The sequence below is a fragment of the Chrysemys picta genome, chromosome 4 (assembly GCF_011386835.1).
Source record: "Chrysemys picta bellii isolate R12L10 chromosome 4, ASM1138683v2, whole genome shotgun sequence".
Classification (NCBI taxonomy): domain Eukaryota; kingdom Metazoa; phylum Chordata; order Testudines; family Emydidae; genus Chrysemys; species Chrysemys picta.
The window spans coordinates 143541359-143565223 of NC_088794.1; the positions used below are offsets into that span (position 1 = coordinate 143541359).

The window sequence follows — 23865 nt, forward strand, 5'->3', positions numbered from 1 at the left end:
GAACCACACCACCTCACTACAGTGAACAAGACACACAGAGCGGCAGGGCCATCTGTGGCATTCCAGGAAGCCCACTGCTCTGGGGACAGGGCTACTGCCTCCTTCACCCCCCTTGTTGGGGCTGTTCGCCTGCCCCAGGCCTCTGTGAGGTCACTGATGTAGTCACCTCCTGCTGGCAAAGCTGCGTAGCTAGGGAAGTGCTGGAGATTGGGCTTGTGGGCATAATTCCTGAGGAGGCCTGACTGAGATTCCACTCAGCCAGTTGATGTTGACTCTGTTACGTGCTGGTTCTCCTAGGAAACATATGAGGAGATGGCCAGGAGCACTGTGTGAATGTAGGGTGGGTCCCAATATGTAACACACGGGCAAAGTGCATGTCATGTCCCCCTCCAACAGCTGGACCACAGACAAAAACAGCCGGTGACTGCTCCCAATGAAAGGAATACCTGATTTAGCTCATGTGGCAGAACCGTGTCCTTTTGGGGATGAAGGCCCTACCTTCTTTTCCCCGCTCAGAGCAAGTGATCGAAGATCGTTACAAAGAGACTGCCTGGCAGGGGATTTGAGCTCTGCTTGACTTCAGACAGTTGGGGCGAGCTTCTCCTGACAGCCAGCGTTATGCCATGTCCCACATTCAGGCTTCCCCATCGCCAAGCATCTCCCTTTGGCTACAGGGCCTGGGTGTGTGGAAAATCAGGCTTGTGCTGCAGTGTTTTGATCAACAGCTCACCAAAATATGTGGAGTGAGAACCTTGTAGCCTCAATAAGAACAAAGACAATTACCATGAGGTTCAACATATTGATCTATTATTGTGGGTATTGTTTTCACCTGCTCCCTTTCCTCTCCATGCCTTCCACCCCACCCCCAGCACCATTTCAGCAGAAGGAGGTGGCATCCAGCCAGTCTGCTTCCTGCACTCTGACTCACTTTCTGAGAACTCAGCAAGGCAAAGTTTCACAGACTGCAGACAAGCACTACACCAAGGGAGCTGGAGATTTTCTCTCCCCCTAAATGGTATCAAGAGCTTGCTGTCTGTGTCTGTGTGTGATCCCCAGGGAAACCATAGCTGCTGGGCGGGGCCCGTACTCCCTGGCTCTGGTGTATGGTAAGTTTACATTAGAGAGTTATGTGCAAATAGAGACCATTCCCCATCCTCCCTCACATTTGCCTGCAGAGTACCATGTGCACTGACAAAATCCACACCGGTTTGCTGGTGATCAGCTACGCCACCTACCTACTCTTGGGTGCGATCGTATTCTGGGCTCTGGAGAAGAATACCGAGATAGAACAGAAAAGGGCAGTAATCCAAATGAAGGAGGCGTTCCTGCAGAACTTTGCCCACCTCACTGTGGCAGATGTTGAGCAGTTTGTGAAGGTAAGGGATGCTGCGGCAGTGTGGGATGGTGGCCTCTCTAGCCTTCACGTGCAACCAACCTGGTTTTCACTTACATAGTGTTTTCTGTGCCACATGCAGGTAATGAGTGTTGTGTCTTTTTTTGTGCATCCATTGGGGAGATTTCATTTAACCACTGATGGGTGAATCCTAAGCCCAATGTACAGTCTGAGTAGACAGACCAGACACTGGGCAGCTGGCCCGAGCAGCAGCTGCTCCAGTCCCCAGAAGGACTGGGGCACCTGCATAACAGTGGCTTCTCTGACGCCATTCTTACATGGGCCTGTTCCCACCCACTCCCGGGCACGCTGCCATGCACAAAAAGCTGGGCTCCCAGCCCCAGGCTGGATCCCTAAATTCTGCTGCTGCTGCTCCCCCCAAAATCTTTCACAGAAGCACCATACCGCATCACCAACTCACACAATTTTATCATGAATCCCGTGCCATTTCTCAATTCCCCAGCTCCTGGAGTCATGTGATTACATGAGCATCTCAGCTTTCATCTGAAATAAAAATGTAAATTTCTAGCCCTCCAGGCTTGGGAAGAAAAGCCAAAAAATGTGACCCCTTAAAGGTTCAAAAACAAGACGACAAATAAAAAACATCTCTGCCATTCCTGACTCTCGGGGACAGGGGAGCGAAGCCATGGTGTGAGATCATTCTGGTGCAATTTATTCCATCTTGTGTCTAGCCTTGGCCAGTCTCATCTCTGGAATGTATCTAGGCTTGTGTCTGTATCAAATCAGTCATCGTGCAAGTTGTCCAGCCCTGCTTCCTCGGGTTGCTAAGGGCAGGCAGAGCTGGAGGAAGCTTTTGTTTAAGCTTTATCTTAAAATACGCACATCACTTAGCATTAGAACAGAGAAAGACTGAAGGTGTCAGAAAACTCATCTTTGAAAGTATCATGTGTGCGTTTGGTGGGTGGGGGGATATTCACAGAACCATAGAAATGTAGGGCTGGAGCTTTTCGGGCCCTCAAGAGATCATCTCTCAGCTATCCCCCTGTGCTGAGGCAAGACCAACTAAATCTCTTAGACCATCCCTGCCAGGGGTTTGTCCAACCTGTTCTTCAAAAAAACCTCCAATGACAGGGATTCCACAGCCTCCATGGGAAGCCTATTCCAGTACTTAACCATCCTTACAGCTAGAAAGTTTTCCCTAATACCTAACCTAAAACTCCCTCGCTGCAGATTCCTTCCCATTCCTTCTTGTCCTACCTTCAGCGGACATGGAGAACAATTAATAACGGGATAGTACGACACGTTTTGGGCTAGTCTCTGATTGCGATTACACCACTGTACATCTAGATACGTTTCACCTAAGTCAATGGCGTTCCTCTGGATTTACATGGGGGTAAAAAAGCAGAATCTGGCTCTTTGCCTTAAAATAATAGTTTTCTAAGTGGATATCATACAGAGCCCAATGTATCCCTGATGTAAGCTCACGTATGTCAAAGTAGGAATTAATTTGAGTCTTTCTGTTGCTTTGTAGGGTAGGGGATTGCCACAATACGTTTGAAGAGTGGTGTATATTGATTTGCATGAATACAGAGGCTACTGGCTTTCTGTTTGTATGGATGCCCTAAGAATAAAGTATATTATTGTTGTTACTTTATGACTAGGAGAACCTTTTCCTTCCTCAGTATTTCTGAATGAGCAAGAGATACAATTTCCATATTCTGCTCTCACATCCACGTCTGCACATAACTGAGTTCAGTGGGACTGTTTGGATAGAACAGTGCACAGAATTTAACAGACTGGCCCTGAGTCTCCCTGATGATGCAATGGTTTTATTTCATTCTGGTGGTGCACAGCAGCCATAAAGCTGGCTTAGTTCTCCTTCAGATTCTCTGTGCAAAATGGGAATCTCTAAATGATATAGGCCTAGCAGAACAGCTCTGCACTTCCTAGCATAGAATTGTGGCTGGATGAGAGGAGCAAGGCCAGAGAGTTTGCTCTGGCTCCTGGATTGCTGGAACTGCCCTTTTGGGCCACTGGCAGCTAGGCATAACTTAGAGCAGTTTTGAGGCTGCTCTAAGTTTCACCAAGCAGGGCTTTGGAGCTGTGCTCTGGCTCCGCTCCAGCTCCAGGCAAAAACCTGCAGCTCCACTGCTCCGGAGCTGCTCCATGCTCCAGCTCCGGGCTCCGCTCCAAAGCCCTGTTGCCAAGGGTTGAATTGGCCACAAGCTGGGGCCATGATCAGGGATCCACAAACATGGCATAAAGCTACTTTTATTTCTGGTCCTGCACTGGCAGCATCTCAGCTGGATGAGAAAATTGGGGTCAGTATATTTTTCATCTACCTGTGTTGTTTTGCATTGGCCCAGGATATTTTACAGGCCCAAAGTGAGGATTTCGCGTTACATGTTGTTTCGTTTGAAATGATTAGGTGTTTGAAAACCTGGCTGTACACTTAAAGGATTCACAGTGTTCAAATTTATCTTCACACAATAGAGTATGTTTGCAGGCAAGTTATTTACAAAGAATAAGTACAATGTAAACCTGGGAGAGCACATGAAAAAAAACTCATGTTCAGGAGAAATCCCATATGATAAATTCCCTCCCTTAATTTTTCTAGTGTAAAAGTCAACAAGGTTTCCAAAGCACGGGTGAGCCTTGAACCATAATGGGCATCACCCTATGGTTTTAACAATTGCTGTCTCCATTTCTTTTGGCAGACTAGCTACAGTCCCTAATGAGTACTGAACTGTTAGAATCTGGAAGGGAGGGAAAATATACAGCTAGCAGGGCATCGATTTTTTTCCCCTTTAACTTCCTAAAATAAAGTTAGAGAATGCCAAGGAATGATTCAGGTGTTGGGGAGTGTTCCTTACAGTTGCACCATGGAGAACCGTATCTCCCAAACTGCCAGGTCCCAGCTACGGGACACCAGGAGGAAGAACCAGCCAAAGAGACCAAGGATGGAAAATAACAAGGCAGTAATGTAAAAATGCAGCAGGCTGAATTGCTTTAACCTATACAAGCCTTTTTCATGATTCTGCGTTTCTGATGCAAATAATTTAGGCTAAACACTATAATGCTAGGTCAGTGGCGGTAAACTTCGTTCTAAAAAGCCCAAGTGATCTCTCATAGGGCCCATTCCAGCTCCCATCTAAATGATCAGGTAAGCACATGGCACTATCTGAAATGCTGATTGGCTGCTGGTGAGCTGGTAGCCTTCTTGGAAGCAGGAGTGCTAGTAGGACTGGCAGCCGAGTTTGCCTATAACTTTGCATAACATGTGATCTATGGATACTCACAGGAAAGGGGCCGTGGCGAGCTGATTCCTCTGTTTTATCACAATGGACCGTGAGAATGGGGAAGTGTTCATTTCAAACTTTGGTTTTGCTCGCAGAACCTGACTGACGCTGTGCAGAGAGGAGTATATCCAGTAGGAAACGAATCACAGACTGAAGTCAGCAACTGGGATTTCAGTAACTCCTTCTTCTTTGTGGGTGCAGTGGTATCCACAATAGGTAGGTTTGGTGCTTTTTTCTCCCCTCTGCCAAATATAGTTATTATCGCCCTAAATGACTGTGCTTCAGACAAATTCAGTCAGGAAATAAAGCATACGTTTTTAACAGTGAGAGTAATTAACCATTGGAACAATTTACCCAGGGTGGCGGTGGATTCTCCATCAGTGACAATTTTAAGATCAAAACTGGATGTTTTTCTAAAAGCTCTGCTCTAGGGCTTATTTGGGGGAAGTTCTCTGGGCTGTGCTATAGAGGCAGATGATCACGATAGATTATCATGGCCTTGGGAGCCATGGCTATGAATTTACTGCTTTTCCTGGGCCAGGATGAGAAGCAGCAACTGACTTGGCCATGAGGCCTTACAGCTGCACGATTCATCGTTCACAGTATTATTTTAGTTGGTAACGTGACAACAGCCTTTTACAGCTCAACCTCCCCTTCCCTCTCTATCTGTTCCTTTCTAGCCATAGAATCATCTGTTAAAACCTTGGCTCAGCCGCCAGTCATGGGTTGAAGATGGACTTGACTTTCCCTGGTTTTCATTCCTAGGTCAAACAAACTGTAAATCTTATCCAAGGCAGCTGCAAGGCAACAAAGAATGATAGGGAACAACTGAATGCAGCTGGGCTGTAGAAGGCCATTACTATAGTACATACTGCACCAGCATACCCGCAATTTTCACTGCTGCCAGGAGGAAAGATGGGGGAGGGACAAGGTGAATACCATCACGGCCAATTCAAGCACAGTGCTGTCCTTAAAGCTAACAGAAATTGAGGCTGCTGGACTTGGAGGCAAAAACCAAAGAGTGTCCAAAGTCGTGTGTGGCCTAGAGGTCTCCATCAACCTGGTAAAACCATCTCATGACCCAGGATATCACAGGCAGCAAGAGACAGAGGCCTGCTCAGTGCTTAACTAGGAAGTAGGGATGTAAAAGGTTAAACGATTAACCGGGGGAAGCATTAGGCTTACCGTTAACCAACCTTAACCATTAACCTGGCCGGAGGGGCTACAGCCCCAGCCACACTGGGCTAGCAGAAGGGACCCCGGCCATGCCGGTCAGCTAGAGGGACTCCAGCACTGGCCACACTAGGCCAGCCAGCCAGTGGGACCCCAGCCTCAGCCAGGCCAGAGCGGCCCCAGCGCCAGCCAGCTGCAGGGACCCCAGCCCCAGCTGCCCTCCGCTGGCTGGCTGGAGGGACCCCAGCCCCAGCCGTGCTAGGCCGGCTGGAGTGACCTTGGTTAACAGTTAACCAGTTAAACGACATAATTGTAATAGTTTAACCAGTTTACTTTTTTAACCGATATTTACATCCTCACTAAGAAAGTGTTTGATCTGGATGAGAGAGGCCAAAAGTGCAGTGAGATGAAGACAAATAGCTCTGTCTCATCCAAACGGAGAATGCAACTACCATCTGGTAACGCAGGCAGAGATAGTGTAAGCTCCCATGGGCTAAAGGCCAGTGAACTAGGGCACTGTCTTATTTTCTTTCCCCCCTAAATAGGACCATTGTATTATCAGGCCACGATTGACTTGTGCTGGGATAGCGCCACTTCTCAGGAACACTGACACACTGAGGACATGAACAAAGCCTGGGACTATCCCTATATGACACACACCTTGCAGCAGCTGAATGGCTACGGGGGAGGAGACACGCAACAGTAAATTCTTAGAGTTATGCAGCCATTGTCTCATTTTTCAGGTGTTGCTCCACTTTAAAAACACCTGATGGCAAATTTAACCCTGGTGTAAATAAATTCTTTATTTTTAAAGGCCTGCTCTACCCATCGATTTCGTACTGGTATAACCATGTCAGGAAGGTGTGTGGTTTTTTTTTTAACAGATGTAGTTATAGCAGTACAAACCCTTGTGTGGATGCACTTATACTGGTATAACAATGCCTTTCACTTGCAGAGCTTATTCCCCTTCCTGTATGGCCCTGCACCGCTGTAGCGTTTCTAGTGTAGACATACAGTTATATCAGCATGAAGGTGTCTACATTAGAGGGATTGTACCAGTTTAACTAAGCTGCTCAGGCCATAGCTCATTGGGTCCGAGTTAGCTGGGTTTTAACCATGGATACGTTTGTCCATTCGTCACCATTAGAATGTTGCTGCATTCTCGGTGACGTCAGTGGAACACCAGGAATACCTTTGATCCCAGGTGTCGCTCGCTTGTTTTTGTTAAATAGTGTGTGTTTATTCCCAGCAGCCCATTCCATTCCAGGCTACGGTTCATCACATCTCACAAGCTGAGCACAGTCAGTCCCTGTCCCTTTCTCCCAAGGAAAACCCACTGTGCTACAGAATGTGGGGCTGTACATTCAATAGGTGGCATGCTTCCCTCCGCTTCGTACTTGATCCAGTTCTTTAGTATGGTGCTATTGTAACCCACACACCACCTGGGTGTGGTGTTCTGTTCTGTCCCAGCTAGTGGCACCGAGACCACCGAGAGAGAGAGAGAAAATAAGTCTGCTCTACAGCCTTAGCTAAGAGCCACTTGACTTTTAGCTCATGCGGTAGAGGCTCATGCACTAAGCTCCAGCAGCCGCAGGTTCGATCCTGCTGACCAGAGTCTGTCAGCCTTATACTAAGGCGGGGGTGGGGGGGAAGGCCTGTGATGCTGGAATATCCCATCTTTCTAATGAAACTTAAGGCTAAAGTCCTGCCCATTTATAACCATTAAGGATCTTTTGCAGAGGGATATTAGCCCCGGAGTCCTGGCCAAATTCCACTTTCTGCCTATGTAATTGATCTCTGTGGCTATAAGAGGTGGCTGCATTTCAGTGGTGGGTGAAGTGACACCTATCATGGCACATTTACAATCCCTTGGGATGAAGGGCATTCTTATAAGGTGATACTATATTATGTACAACTGTTAAAGAGTTGGCATTCCTGGAGCCATTAAAATAAGAGGGAAGTTGTGGGATTGCAAATTTTAGAGTCACTAAATTAAGAGAAGGCACAGGATTTTTCCATGTGTGATGCCAACTCCACATATTCCAAAGCTGTCAGTGGGTTTCTTAGTGCAGTGGTCCCTGAGGGAGAAGAAATTAGATGGGAGTTAAGATTCAGGAATGGGGCTTATCTGATCCTTGAGCAGCAAACAGTCCAAACTCCAGCCTTGACATCTTCCAGATCCCCTAACTTCTGGTTTCTTTCTTTCCATGTTGTATCTACTTGCATACTTGTAGCAGTGGATAATGTGTTTTTGTACATTGCTTTCAGATTATAATGTAGTTCAAATGAAGGCCAGGCTGGAGCCAAACACAGCACTCTCCGAACCCTAAAAATATGCAGAATGTATCATTTAATCAGTCTCTCTGCTTTGATTGGAAAGAGAGTGAGTCTGACTACGGAGCACTAGGAATGCTCGTGATGTGCTAAAGCTGTGTTGGCATAAAAGCAAGAAGTGGGACATGCATAAGCGCCAACTCCGTGAATGCAACGAGGCTGGAGCACCCACAGGGAAAAATTAGTGGGTGCTCTGCACCCACCGGCAGCCAAGCTCCCCTCTCCCACTGAACACACCGCATCCCCGCTCCTCTGCCTACCTCCCAGCGTTTCCCACCAGGACACCACCAAACAGCTGTTTGGTGTTAGCATGCTCCGGGAGTGGGGCGAGGAGCAGGAACGTGGCGCACTCAGGGGAGGAGGCAGGGAAGAGGCATGGCCGGGGTGGGGATTTGGGGGAAGGAGTTGAATAGGGGCAGGGAGGGGGTGGAGTTGGGGTGGGGACTTTGGGGAAGGGGTTGGAATGAGGGGGGAGGTGTGGGGCCTCATGGAAGGGGTGGAGTGAGGGCGGGGCTGGGGGGGGAGGGTCGACCACCCATGGGAAGAAGGGGAAGTCGGTGCCTACGGGGACACGTCTGAATGTGTCTATATGTGCAACCGGATTAGAAGCTCAAGCTCTAAGGGGAAGCCTCACTGGAATGCTCCCTGTTGCCTTTTTGTCTTTCAATAGGCTATGGCACCCAGTGTCCTAAAACGGTTGCTGGCCAGATCTTCTGTGTTTTTTATGCTTCATTTGGAATCCCTTTGACTATCGTTTTCCTGCACCGGGTCAGTAAGATGCTTTCTCTGCTGTGTGAAAGGCTTGGGAGATGGCTGTATCAGAAGGGAATGAAAAAGGTAATCAGTTTCATTCTCTCAATGATTGTTTATATGCTGGCTTTAGGTTTTCTTCCAGATATATCTCAGTTACTTTCTATGTTACTTATGCACCCAAGCGGTGTTAGGTGCTGTACAAATGCATATGAAGAGAGAGTCCCTGCTCTAAAGATTTTATACTCTAAAGAGATGAGACAAGGTTGTGGGGAAATAGACATATATGCAAAATATCTTCCACACTGTAGCAAGGTTGCTGACTCACCGGCACAGCGCCTCCTGCTGGTCAATCTGGGAATTAGCTCTTTCCAGCACTTGGAGCGCCTCCTGCTGGCTAGTGTCTCTCCTGCCTCAGGCCCATGTCCCTCACCTTGGGCTTCTGCCCACCACAGCACCCCCACACTCAGGTCTCCCCTCTCAGGGGAACCCCCAACCCCCTAAGCCCACCTTGCCTCAGTGGCTATTGCCAGTCATCATCTAGCCGCCTCTCAATGGGGCAGACTGCAGTCTATAATGGCCACACATCATTGGCAAAGGGATCGGACCAGCTGCCTCTGTCTATTCCCGGGCTGCACCTCTGTAGCCCCAGTACCTGCTTGGGCCTTTCCCAAGGCCTCAGCCTGGGGATTTGCCAGGCTGGAACTCCCCAGCTCCTCTTCCCTTCCCTTCCCTTCCCTTCCCTTCCCCAGCACTGCTCTGCTCTGCTTCAGGTACCCTGTGCTGCCAGGCACTTAGGTCCTTCCCACTCCAAGGCTGGAGTGAGACTCTCCCAGCTCCTCCCTGAGCCCTTCTTATACTGGCCCAGTCCGGCCCTGATTGGCCACCTCAAACCCACTCCTGATTGGCTCCCCGGGGCAGCCCTTTCCCAGGGCTGTTTTTAACCCCTTCCTGACCAGAGCAGGGTGACCACCCCGCTACACACACCTACAAGCTACCGAACCCCTCTCCTCCTGTATCCTAATGGCCTAAACTGCCTGCTGTCACACCACGAGCCAGCCGCCCACTCTCCAACGCTCCACGGGGTCAGAGACAAAGAACAAACAGCCCACCAGCAGAAGGCCATTCTAGTCAATGTGTTGAAAGATGGGGATGGGTCTCTTGGAGTTGGAGGCAAGGGCTCTCAAGGCTGATTGTGCCCCAGAGGATAGGTCTACATTGCAGCCGGGCGCGAGCCTTCCACCCCAGGTAGACAGGCTTGTGCTAGCAGGGCTCACACTAGCGCACTAAAAAGAGCTGCATGGAGGTTGTGGCACCGGTGGAGGCTCAGGCTAGCCGCCCGGGCTCAAGCCTGCCCTACCCCCTGAGTCAGAGCTCAGGTGGCCAGCCCAGTGATTTTAGCATGTTAGCGCAAGCTCCGCTACCACAAGGGGGCACGATCCCAGCTGCAGTGTAGACATACGCAGAGTCTCTAGCAGCTCCTAATGCTCTCCCCACTGCTTTTGAGGTGGTGGGAGTTATTCTTCTGGGGCTGCTGAGTAATCTGAGTTCTCCCATAAAAAGCAGTATCAGCGCTAAAGCCATTTCCTTTCATCCTTCAAACAGGTAAATCTCCCTCCCCAGGCCTGCCAAAATTCCACAGGCGTGGAATGGAAGGATTGCACCAACAAGGGATCTGGGGTGTATACAGCTCACCCAGCCCGCTCCAGCGTGGGTACCATGGTTGTCCAGTTTCCTTTCCTTTAACCCAATTTCTACTTGTAAATTGCATACCTACAAAAAAAAAAAAAAGAGACAGATTTGCAAATTTGACACCATCAGCTCAGGATTAAACAAAGACTGTGAATGGCTAGCCCACTACAAAAGCAGTTTCTCCTCCCTTGGTGTTCACACCTCAGCTGCTAGAAGAGGGCCTCATCCTCCCTGATTGAAATAACCTCATTATCTCCAGACTGATCCTTGCCTGCATATTTATACCTGCCCCTGGAAATTTCCACCACATGCATCTGACGAAGTGGGTATTCATCCACCAAAGCTTATGCTCCAATACGTCTGTTAGTCTATAAGGTGCCACAGGACTCTTTCTCGCTTTAAAAAAAAAAGAGAGAAATTTTAGCATATACCAAACCCTTGCCCCAGCCAGGCCCCCCATTCTTGACTGCAAGGAGAAAGGATGGTGCAGGAGCTGCTGCGCTGTCTCTCCACCACTGGAAATTCCCCCAGCCTCGGGGTGCTCCTCCAATGGAAAGCCAGCGCCGCACAGTCCAGGGTCTGGGCCTTAGTGACAGTTATTTGGACTGGTTGGAAATTTTCCAAGGAAAATTTAAATTTTTTTGGTCAAACAACTGAACACCCAGAATCCAACTAAATCTGAAATATTTTGGCTGAAAATAAACATTTTGATTCTAAAAAAGGCAGCAAGGTGCCTCATGGGAGTTGTAGTTCAAGTGTTTCATGCTCTCATTCATCTCTGGGGCTGGACTTCATCTCCCATGATGCATCGTGGCTATGTGATGGCTATAATAGGTGACCTCTCCTCACCAAGGAGTGAGGCCATGGTGCCTCATGGGAAATATAGTCCTTTTGTGTGGCCGTGTCAACCTTTAACTCCTGCAGGCCTGGGAGGAGTTCCTGTCCAGCTATTCATCCAAAATACTCATGTTGTGTAGGATTTCCTCATGTGTCCGAGTGGACTGCAATTTCTGTTGGTTTATTTTTCAGAAGAAGATCAAGTTTCTGACCCTTCTCTTCTTCCTGGTGATGGGCATTCTAGTGTTCCTGTGTCTGCCATCACTTGTCTTCCAGGTGGTGGAGGGCTGGTCCTACAGTGAAGGAGTTTATTTTGCATTTATCACCCTGAGCACCATTGGCTTTGGAGATTACGTAGTAGGTAAGGATAATAGTACTTCTCTCTGAATTAAAAGGTGGTAGAATTACCACTGTAGTGACTAAAAGGAGATAGAATCATAGAATATCAGGGTTGGAAGGGACCTCAGGAGGTCATCTAGTCCAACCCCCTGCTCAAAACAGGACCAATCCCCAGACAGATTTTTACCACAGATCCCTAAATGGCCCCCTCAAGGATTGAACTCACAACCCTAGCTTTAGCAAGCCAATGCTCAAACCACTGAACTATCCGGGACAAAGTACAAGTGAATGTACACTAGGAAGCAATGCTGCATTCAATGGTCTTTCCCAGCTCTAGCTTTTGTAATTCTCGGAGGAATGACCGGTTTCCTGGGGGCAGCCCAGAACAGCTCAGAGTACCCAAATGCCTAGACACTATGAAACGTGGTGCTTTATACATAGAACAAAAAGATGCAATGGTTTGAGGGGCAGGAAGTTGGGAAGTAAGAGAGGAGACTTGGAGGTGTCCCAACTACAAAATCTCACGTGTGTATCTGATTCTTGTGGTTTATTCAGTGAAGAAATAATCAGGGCTTGTTTTAAAATACCTAATTTTTAAGCAACGTTCTTTACAGCTTCAGTCTTTAATGAAGAGTGAGCAGAAAACTTATCCTGGGGTAGAGACCTATACCTCCACTAACATGACTCCCCATAGAAATTAACTCCCGTGATCCCCTATGCGTCATTAGACCCTCCTGGACATCACACATGTGGGAGTTCAAAAGTTCTCCTGAAGTTAAACCCTATAAAACACAGCCTAGCTAAGCAAAATCATTCTAAAACACCTTCAGGTATTTCTCACCAAAATATCCTCTCTCCATTTGCTTTTGGAATGAACCCCTAGAGAGACCCCGCACAAGAGAACTCCAGAATCCAAACCACTGTCAGCAGAAATGATCAAATCTTGTCAAAGTGAACAGATTCCTCCACAGTGTGTGTCCGGTAACATGCTGGCAACCAGAATTTCCTCTCCACAGAGAAATGACAAGGAAACAGCATTTGCATTGGTTCTAGAAGATCAGTGGCTTAAGTGCAGTGAGTTTGGAGGTCTCGCTCCAGTTGTCAGTGGACAGGCCATTCACAGCACAAAAAGATCACCTCTGCCGGTATGCTTAAATTCAGCAGAAAGGCCAAGAACGGAACGGCATGGAGACTGGCTATCTTTCCTTCTCACCCATTGTGAGGACTTCCTCCAGGTCAGGGCTAAGGTGTGTTGGCAGAATGGTGTGGGGAAACTTGCACTGACATTGCCTGTATTCTACCTCTTTTGTGAGTAAATAAACTCCTGTCTCTGGGGCTGACAATCCAGCTTCTTTCACAAGTCCCTAATTTCCCCCTGTCCCCCAAAAGAGAGGGAGAGGAAGAGAGAGAGAATTCTGATTGGAACATCAAAGTCAGTGTGAGGTTGAGAATATTCTGCACCTCACAAGATAAAGGGCTAAGAGACAGAGGCAGCAACGGAACTAACTGTGACATCTGCCCCGGTCCAAATGAAATGGGTACTTTAAAATAACTGGAGCAAATTACGGCCAGAAGAACAACATCTAGGGTTGCCAGGCATTTGGTTTTTGACCGGAAAGCCCAGTTGAAAATGAACCGTGGTGGCTCCGGTTGGCACAGCTGACTGGGCTGTTAAAAGTCCGGTCGGCAGCACAGCAGGGGCCCAGGCTAAGGCAGGCTCCCTCCCTGCCCTGGCTCTATGCAGCTCCTGGAAGTGGCCGCCACGTCTCTGCGGCCCCTAGGCGCAGGTTGGCTCCATGCGCTGTCCCGACCTCAAGTGCTGACTCCGCAGCTCCCATTGGTTGTGCAACTAGGGGCCGCAGAGACCCCTCCCACACCCCAACCCTCTGCCCCAGCCCTGAGCCTCCTCCCACACCCAAACCCCCTCTCAGAGCCTGTACCCTATACCCTCCCACCCCAACCCCCTGCCCCACCCCTAATCCTCATCCTGCATTCCAAACCCCTCAACTCTGGCCCTACCCCAGAGCCTGCACCCCCAGTTGGAGCCCTCAACCCACCCTGCACCCCAACCCCAGCCCAGAGTCCCCTCCCACACCCAAACTCCCTCCCAGAGCTTGCACCCCCCACCCCCAACCCCCTGCCCTGGCCCTGAGCCTCCTCCTATACCCCAAATACTCATCTCCAGCTCCATCCCAGAGCCCACATGCCCAGCTGGAGCCCTCACCCCACCCTGCACCCCAACCCCCTGCCCCAGCCTTGAGCCCTCTTCCACACCCTGAACCCCTCATTTCTGGCCCCACCCTAGAGCCTGCATCCCCAGCCAGAGCCCTCATGCCCTCCCCCACCCCAACCCCCTGCCCCAGCCCAGCGCCCCCTCGTGCACCCCAAACCCTTCTTACCCACGAAAGCTTATGCTCCCAATACTTCTGTTAGTCTTAAAGGTGCCACAGGACCCAGTGTTCTTGGTGTTATTTTTAGACAATGAATGGATTCGCACTACTTTACATGGCCAGATGTGAAATAGCCAATTGGAAAATAATTTGCTTGAGCTCATTTGCATGCAGCAATCTTACTGGGTAAAAAGCATTATGCAACTGTTATATCACAGCAGCAAGATAATGCCTTCTCTGTGAAGGGAGATAGGCCATAAATAAGTTGCCTAGTGCGTGAGTTTGGATCACATTCGTTCATTTAAAATCTTACCCGGGAAGTATCACCTATATAAAATTCCCCCTATGCAGAGGGCCACATTTAGGTCAAAGCACCACCTAAGCCAAATGTTGAGCAATAAAGTGGTGCATAGGTCTTACGGTGGCTTGCCACATAGTGGGATTTTATACCTCTTGAGCTACACAACTGCCTTGGAGCAGCGATTCCAATTGGTTTTGTTAATACAGTCCACAGCCCAAGTCCTGTCCCCGGCTCACATCCTGAGTTACTGGGCCCACCGAGGAAAGAGAGTCTTCCCAGCCTTACAGCTGCTCTTACAGCTCCTATGCCAACTTCTCTACATCCAGAAAACAAGGGAAATGGCTGTTAGATCTGTGGCCCCATACATACACCTCCCTGGCCCATTTCTCTCCCATCTACAAAATCTCTGCGGGCTTGGGCAGAAGAAACCTGCACAGAGCTCTATGGTTTCCAGCTGATGCAGAATCCTGTCCAGGTTCCCTTCATCCTGCCCCTCCCCAGTTTCATGAAGGTTAGGGCTCCTCCACACCCATACAGGCCTCCACTCCAGGGGCTACTCATACTCTCTTCATTCCACCCACATGGGATTATCCATGACAAATGATCCTCAATGTAAATCCCAATACTCAGAGCTACACTTCCCTTCTAAACAACGTTTTCAGGCAGCCGTCAGGGCCATAACTGAAAAGCTACTTAGGACCTGGGACAAGAACAGAAAGGCAGAAATGTTTGCACGTTTCTCCTGTTTTCTTTGTCACATGTCTGCGGGGCCATATTTGTCCCAGAGAAAAGATAAATAGATATTGCGACAGGCCTCCCAGGGTGCAACCTGGAACTGGGGTACTGCTGAACCATCTGTCTTGCCAATCTGGGTTCCCTCTCACACACATTGTGACAAGCTGCAAAGCCCTCCAGGGTGCAACCTGGAACTGGGGTACCATTTTGCCCTCTGAACTCTCCAGCCTGGGCTGTCTCTCACAATGCCTGACTAGTGACAAGCAGCAAACCCCTCCAGGCACTGTTATCACTCAGCACAACAGCATGTGGAGCCCCACACCCAACTAGATTGAATGAATGCTCCCAGAGCCATTCATTAACTAACAAGAGAGAGGCTTCAGCCAAAATACCCCCAGCTCCCCAGCCTAGGACCCTGGAGCTGTACCATCCTGCCCTGGTTAAAAGCCTGACCAGTATGGATTTATTACCCAGTCTCCCATTTCTACAAAGGAAAGTGGATGTGCACCGACTCTCATTCCCGAGTTAAGCTTTTCCCCCCAAGCATGTCACTCAAACCACACTGTTTTAGATAAAATATAAAACAGATTTATTAACTACAGAAAGATAGATTTTAAGTGATAGCAAACAGATCAAAGTAGATTACCTAGGAAATAAACAGAAACTCAATCTAAGCCTAATATACTAGATAGGATTTGAAATAAGCAGTGTCTCACCCTGTTAGATAGTATAAACAGTCCACAGTCCTCATACACAGACAGACTTCCTTCTTTCCTGTCTGGGACCAGCACTTCCCCCAGCTCAGTCTTTTTCCTCAGGTGTTTCCAAGTGTTCTCTTGTGTAGAAAGTGAAGCAAATTGGTGATGTCACATCCCCCTTTTATAGCTTCTTCCATATGGTGGGAACCACTTTGTTCCATGCCAAGTTCCCAGTCTAGTTTGTGGAAAAATACAGGTACCAAAATGGAGTCCAGGATCACGTGATCTAGTCAAATGCCCGGGCAGGCTTCGGTGAGTCATGGTAGCTATTATCCATAGGCTGACTGAAGCGTCCCCAGGACAGTTCATCAGGCGAAGATAAGCTTTCCCCATTGCCTTTGTTGATGGGCCATTCAACTTGAATAGGCTATTCCCAGTGTGCTGGCAGACTGTACATAAAGCTTTGTGTGGGTTACCCAAGTGCAAGCACATTGGAAATACAAATACATAGTCAATATTGATAACTGCAGATACAAAAATGATACATTCATACAAATAGGATAATCATATTCAGCAAACCATAACTTCCCCATAGACACCTCACATGCCATATCTTGTACAAGATGCATCAGTTATATAATAATCATATCACTATGGTGAATATGGGGTGCAGAGTGTCACAGATACTCAAACCCCGACCCAAATCCACCCCCTTTAATTTTGCTACAAAAATGTAGCAAAACAGCAGAGTTTTGTGTGCCACGGTTTGGGATTCACACAATGTAAATGCACACAGTGCAGTTACACTTAGCGTCGAGGCCTGTTATTCTGAAGATTCCATGCTGATGTTTCGACCTTACGCGTTAGCCAAGCAGAAGTTTACATTTCAGTGAGCCGCCTTGGCTGCATTGTACTATTAAGGTTACATGTGACTAAATAGAGTGGGAACAAAGCTTCCCTTGTTGGAGGATTGCTTATGTCTGAGTAGCCACACTAAATGACCTGTGTAGAACAGCAGGTGGCGAACTCCCAGTGATGTTAAAAGGTTTGGACTGCGTGAAATACACATCAATCCAGTGGTTTCAAATCCGGAAAGTTGTGCCTTCGGTTTTCGGTACGTGGCAGAGAGTTTTCATCAGTTGCTTTCAATGCATTTCATTCTATTTTAATGGAGTAGGCCCTGCAGCCTGTAGGAAGTAACGTATGAATTGTAGGTTTCTCCTATACATGCAAGGTCGTCTGCTGTTTGTGACAGCTATTTATTAGCTCACAATCACCCTTTGCTAGGTAAGTCTATGAAGGTGGTATACGTTGGTAGACATGGTACATTTCAGCTACACTCCTCCATTGTACTCTGTCCTTGTGCTTGCTACTAAAACATATCCTGGAACATCTTAATACTAATATAATATGGTTACATTGTTGTATATCACTACAAATTATTGGGTTTGCCTATGTTAGTTCCCACACCCCAATCGAATAAAGCATTTCTCCAGTGGAAAATGTAGCCTAGTTGCATTCCCTTTGGAAAGATGAAGCAACACACTACATGTTAGTGTCCTTTTCAAAGTATTCAACGTGAAATATTCTGACCAACACACTAGCTCAACCAATTGTACTCAGGCAAATTGAATTCAATTTCTTAATTGATTCTCCTTTATTTTTTCTCCTTGTATTCAGGTAAACAGCCTGACAAGAATTATCCTTCCTATTACCGATCTTTGGTGGCCATTTGGATTATCTTTGGCCTGGCCTGGATTGCTCTTCTGTTTAATTTATTGACAACGTTATTGGAAGACACTGAAAAAAAAATTGCCCAGGATCTTCACAAAAGGGGAAAGGCAGGTAAAGACAATGAGGAAAACCGAAAAAGATATCATCCCGTTAGTTTTGTTTCTGCAGAAGAACCATCATTACTGGGTTCTGGAGGAGATGCACAGAAGACAGTGTCTCTAGCAGCACATCTTGGAGATGCAAAACAAATGGAAACTATTTTTTCCTTATAGAAAAATATGATAATAACCCACTGGGATCAGAGTTGTTTATTGCAGATTACACTGAGCCAGTATTGTAAGAACTAGACCGAGAGGGGAAAGTCCTTTGGAAATATCATTTCTCTCGCATCCCACACGGAGATGTGACTTTCCCTACACTCTAGCTCAAAGGTGATACAAACCAGGGGTAACAGTGATGCTAAAATTGCTCTCCCAGCTGTTTTATCTGCAGCAGACCCATGATGACATGATTTACATCATGGTTCCCTCCCCCAACACACAGTTTGCAAAGTTCTGCCTGTCCCAAGTGTCAAACATTCTCTAGCTTCTTTGAATCACTGCTAGCTGATGTAGCGCCTTTGGATAAAGATCACAAATGGCTCGATTTCAGTGGCTGCAGGTATGAACCAAAATGCCATAATGAGCTGTCTGGCTTTAAAAAATGAGTGACAAGATCGAAAGTCACATAAGGAGCAAATCACTGGGGTAAGAGAACGTGATATGAGCAGAATTAGAAAAGGTGTTGGTCCTGTTTGAAAATGGATTATTCTACCTGTCTGAGGCAAAGCTGGGTGCAGTTCCTCCTCCCGGCCCTTTAGGAAGGCTTTACAATTCTGGCTTATTGAGTACATCACCACTGATTTGATTCAGTTTCTTACTGTAAAAGGAAGTGGGCGGCTTTTCACGAGGAAATGCTGCTGTTTGAAATGGAGGCGTTGTCAAGCACCATGCATGCCGGATGGGCCTACCTGACTTGTTTAGGTTCTGCAGAACCTAAACTTCAATTTCAAAACATTGGCATTTCCGCCCCTCGTGGTTGCCAGGAGAACCTTCCAAATTTGATCTGAGTCTATAGGATGCAGCCTGGTCTTCTTAAGCCTGCAAGATAACAGTGAAAACACTGGCTTGGTGGAGTCTGGACTCCCTAACCTGCCCTCATTGAGAAGAGCCACCAGACTGATTAGAAGGCCTGTCTTCCAGTTCTTTAATGATTGAGCTCCTTGAGTCTATCGGCTTAGCTTAACAAAGAGAATTATTAAGGGATGGTGATCACAGTCCATAAGTATTGATACGGAGCATGGGAATTTGATAACAGAGGGCTCTTCGATCTAGCAGACAAAGGTATAACAAGATCCAATGGCTTAAAGTTGAAGCTAGACAAATTCAGACTAGAAATAGGGGGCCATTCCTCTCTGAGGAGTGTTACCATGTTGTGGTGGAGGGGCTTGCATGTTCAGATGAACCCCAGGGCTATGCCGCCTGGAGCCTAGTGCACCTGGTAGGGTCACCCAAGGTGAATAGGTTGGGGGAGGTTCCAGACTAAAAATGATCCACCTCAAGACCCTCATGAAAGCCCAAAAATGACCATGCAAACCTTGCCTGGACTAGGAATAATGGGATCTACCTCTGGGGGAGGTGTCAGGCGAGCGTCTGGTGTTCAGGCTACCCATGTAACCTGGCCGGGCCCAGCCCAAAAAGACGATCCTCCGGATCGAGAGGAACTAGTTGAGGTGGTTCGGGCATCTGATAAGGATGCCCCCGGGAGGCTTCCGTTGGAACTATAGCGGGCATGTCCCACTGGGCGGAGGCCCTGAGGCCGACGCAGGACACACTGGAGGAATTATATCTCCTGGCTGGCCTGGGAATGCTGGGGGGGGGGGGGGGAGGAATCCCCCAGGAGGAGCTGGAACCTGTTGCGGAGGAAAAGGAGGTCTAGTCCTCCCTACTCTCCATGCTGCCACCGTGACCCTCACCAGGAAAAGCGGCATAAAAGAAGAAGAAAAAATAGTGTACAAGTTTTTAACAGTGATGGTAGTCAACCACTGGAACAACTCACCAAGGTTTGTGGTAGATTCTTCATCACTGGCAATTTTAGGTTTGGAAGTTTTTTTTTTTTTTTTTAAAGATGCTCTTGTTCAAATAGGAAATAATTCAGGGGAGTCCTACAAGCTGTGTTATAGAGAAGGTCAGACTAGATGATCACAAGGTCTCCTTTGGCTTTATAATCTATGCATTTCATTATTTGTTGAGCTAATGATGACTGTTATGATGTCAACATTAACTATTTAATTAAGGTGTGTTTTTGCAGCTGAAAAGGGGAAGGGGGAGGAGTCAAGCTTCTAGAAGATGGATGGGTGGGAATAGCTGCAAGGAAGAAACTGCTCCTTTCTTCCCTGTGCATTAAGGCAAACAGAGGAGAGAGAGAAAAGAGGATGGGGAGGAAAGAGATACAAAGGGCAGAAACAGCAGAGGTATAAAAAGTGATGCTGAATGAGACAGTGAAATACTGAGGGTTTACTTACTGCACAAAGACTTTTCACCCTTGCTCTTTGTGCAAACACCTCCGTGAGCTCATGGGAGTTCCACTGGGGTTGAAGGGGGAATGTGGAGTTTGACATGTACAGCTCAGCCCAGAGGCTGTGACTGACAGCAGAGTTCAGCCCACTCGGTAGAATCAGTGTGACTCTGCCGGTTTAAAAGAAAAACCCTCCAAATCACACAACACAGCCAAAGCCAGGAGTCAGGAGAGCCCATTTCAGGGAATTTCACAACTAGTTGAACTTCATGGGTTCAAAGCACTCATCAACAGAAACAAAACTTTGGGCAGTTTTTGTTCATTTAAGCAACACATCCCCTGGGTACAGGGGATGGGCAGGGCCTCAGGAACTTCAGGCTTTTGGGAGTCTTGAACTGGGTTTTTGTCTTCCATAAGGCCTGGTCGACACTTAAAAATTAGGGCAACATTGGTCAGGTACGTACAACACCCCCCCCACACCCTGACTGATGTAGCAATGCCAACCCAACACCCAGTGTAGACACAGCTATGTAATGGGAGAATGCTTCCGTCAACCTAGCTACCATCGTATGGGGGAGGCGGCGTCCCTACTCTGATCAAAAAATCCCTTCTGTTGGTGAGGCTGCATCTGTATGATGGGGTTATGCCAGCATTACTACGGCAACATAGTTATGCCGGCATAGCCTCTGTAGTGCAGCCGTACCCTAAGAACAGGCTTGTTCCACACATAGGAGTTGTGCCACTTTAACAATAGCGGTCAAGTTAAAGCAGTGGGGAACCCCCACCCCAGTGCAGATGCAGTTGTATGGGTTATGAGCTCTACCTGTACAAGACACCCTTATACTAGTACTGTATTACTGTGTCCACACTAGGGCTTGTACAATGTGACCATGTCAATTAAAAAAAAAAAATCACACCCCTAACCTAAGTAATGTTACTGGTTCAAAAACTGTGGGTAGGCTACGCTACAAATGGAGTTTGTCTCTCCTCCCGAACGTCCCTCCACCCAATAAATTAAATCACTATTTAGCCCGCAAGTATGACTGAAATTAAAAAAATATTTTTGCATGTCTAATGGGAAGTCTGTGCTATGTATTAGAGAAAGAACTACCCTCAGAACCTTGGATGACATAAAAAAGGTACCTCAGATATGGTATGTTTACTAGGTTTTTTTTTAAATATATATATATATATATATACACATATATACACATATATAAAATTACTTTCTCCACATCTCTCTGCTCTATTTTCCCCAGTCTTTCCTATGTGGAACATTGCCAATGTGGCTGGGTTAATCAGGCTATATACTTATGAACATCATTGCTATTAGCCCCATTTTACAGATGGGGAACTGATGCACAGAGAGATTAAGTGACTTGCCAGAAGTCACTCAAGAAGCCCGTAACAGAGCAGAGAATTGAACCTGGATCTCCTGAGTCCCAGGTGGGCACTCTAACCAATAGACCATCCTTCCTCCGTCAGGCCATGTTTATTTAGATGACACCACTGAATGTTTATTCCTCTCTTCTTATCATTGGTTTCCCCCAAATCCTGGCTTGCTCAGGATGCTATGTAACCAAAAGATTGCTGTGGGCTTAATAAGAATTTCTCAAAGGAAATTACAACAAATCTCAGAAAAATGTAGGTCTCATAAGGCACTGTAGGGCTGTACTGTGGCTTCTTTGAGCTACCTCTCGATATTTCATCCTCCCCCCTTGCACCCTCTTGTGGCTGTGTGTTGCTAGTCCCACAGTACCTTTATCATCAGGAAATGACCTCTCTTCCCTGTTTCTATCCAGGTAAGTTATATTGCCCTCATCCCCTCACAGACATTAATGGATTTCATTCTTGTAAAGCCCGTGGGAGATGGGAGGACCTAACCCCTACATTGCAGTTGGGTAACAGACCCATCCATCCTACTGCTGTTCAGGAATCAAGTGGATCACGAAAAATAGCCCTTGGAGTCTTGCAATATTTCCTTCTGACTGCAAATCTCACTCAAAATCAAAACTAGAACAAGGCTTCGCCTCAGTGCCTCAGGCTTTTTGAAACAGTCCTGCAATTAAACAAATGCAATCCAGATTCCACTATTAAAGCCGCTTCTACTGAAGGGACCCACCTGCCCAAAGCCCAGAAAGCAGGAAGCAAATCCATCCTAAAAAACAATCGTGCGAGGCAGCAGGAGTTCCCCAGGGGACCAGGAAAGTGGTTTCTCCACCGAGGGACCTCTGCTGGCTGCAGTGGTGGCAAAGAACAGTTCAAAAATCTCCTTATCAACCCGATGCCCCAACACAGCTGATAGAATCCAAGTTTCATAGGCAAGCCTCCCATGCAATTTCCAGCTCTCCCACCGCTGCTCAGTTTCAAAGGGAAACATTTCTAAGGCTGGCCAGCTACTTCCCCATCCGTGAAATCAGTTCCAGCAATGCCCTAGGAGAATGATCACGAACAATATTATCAGGGCAACAAGGTGTCACGGCATTGACCCTACGCTGCAATTACAATTCCCACCTGCCCACCAAGTCTTTGCTGTGCGCTAATACAAACGCAGTGTATAATACGTGCCCTTGGAAATGAACAAACAGTCCAGACAATACAGTTCCCTGCCCATTTTGGAAGCAGCCACCATGTTTTGTTTAATAAATCTTCCTCCCGAGAGACCCAGACCTGCACTTTGATCAATTGTAATTAGTACATGGCAGACAAACCGGGGATTGTTTGGGGATCTCATGAGGTCTCATTCAATTAATAGCCCGTTCATTTCTGAGGATTTATTTTCACGTGGAATGGAAGGACTGTTTAAAGCAGTGAAACCGCTGAGAGTGACCGCCGTGTTAGTCTGTATCAGTAAAAAGAACAGGCGTACTTGTGGCACCTTAGAGACTAACATATTTATTTGGGCATAAGCTTTCGTGGGCTAAAACCCACAATGTGTTCTTTCCTAATGCAACCTCACACTCCAAAGAGCCAGGGGTATCATTTTTTAACTCCAGGCATTTTGATTATTTCCAAGCTGAGCACACACTGTGTTTTTCATGCTAGCACACTGAGATGTGCGTTCTCTGCCGGACTCATGTTAGAAAACATGGAATTCAAAGAGGAAAATCTTTTTTTACTCTGATTTAAAAAACAAACAATATATAAACCACCATCCAAGATACCTGCTCCTCGTGGTTTAGGTCACAACCAAAGACATCGAAGGGCCAGACCCTGGGCCTACGTTAAGTCCTCCTTGCACCACTCCAACAGGACTTAAAACTGTCCCAGAAATTCCATTGTTGGCTTTAAGCCAACTGCTCCCAACCCTAAAGAAGCTATTCCAGGGTGGGTCAGTTGTAGGAGTTGGGGGCATGGCTGGTGCAAAACTGCACTGATCTCCACCTGGCAGAATGGTGCCTCTGGGGCTGGCGTAAGCTAGAGCACCCCTGGAGATGCTCCAGTTTGCACCGGATGGGACTGATCCCTCTAGAACCAAGTTTCTCTGCCATCTTCCTTGGGCGAGTTTGCAAGTGGAATGTCACATAAAGCGATTGTCCCACCCACAGTTTTGCTGCTTGCTATTTTTACATTGCGCTATTGCATGCATCCAATTCTATGCATTCAACCGGGCGCTTTGCTTCACACCCTGAGACACACTCAATACAGTAGGTTTATCCCCTCAATGGGTTTG

At 47.4% G+C, this 23865-nt stretch overlaps 1 protein-coding gene and 1 long non-coding RNA gene across 6 annotated transcripts; one reads left to right on the plus strand and one right to left on the minus strand.

The window, feature by feature from the left end:
* Positions 1 to 765: 765 nt before the first annotated feature.
* On the plus strand, positions 766 to 21313 carry LOC101946075 (potassium channel subfamily K member 16-like). Of its 3 annotated transcripts, none has more exons than XM_065593820.1 (6): positions 766 to 1376; positions 4749 to 4869; positions 8831 to 8997; positions 10516 to 10620; positions 11632 to 11800; positions 17583 to 21313. In XM_065593820.1, the coding sequence occupies exons 1-6, from the start codon at positions 1182 to 1184 to the stop codon at positions 17906 to 17908; spliced, it is 1083 nt and encodes a 360-aa protein (XP_065449892.1). In that variant the 5' UTR covers positions 766 to 1181; the 3' UTR covers positions 17909 to 21313. The 3 variants fall into 3 exon arrangements, with proteins under 3 accessions (XP_065449892.1, XP_065449893.1, XP_042701118.2); XM_065593821.1 differs by lacking the exon at positions 17583 to 21313 and adding an exon at positions 12662 to 13285; XM_042845184.2 differs by lacking the exon at positions 10516 to 10620.
* LOC112059506 (uncharacterized) lies at positions 6643 to 14261 on the minus strand. Of its 3 annotated transcripts, none has more exons than XR_010600820.1 (3): positions 14178 to 14252; positions 10888 to 10998; positions 6643 to 10683 (listed from the first exon to the last, which is right to left on the minus strand). It is a non-coding gene; the product is annotated as an uncharacterized LOC112059506 (long non-coding RNA). The 3 variants fall into 3 exon arrangements; XR_010600821.1 differs by lacking the exon at positions 10888 to 10998 and adding an exon at positions 11652 to 11732; XR_010600819.1 differs by lacking the exon at positions 10888 to 10998 and having other exon boundaries at positions 14178 to 14261.
* Positions 21314 to 23865: the final 2552 nt, after the last annotated feature.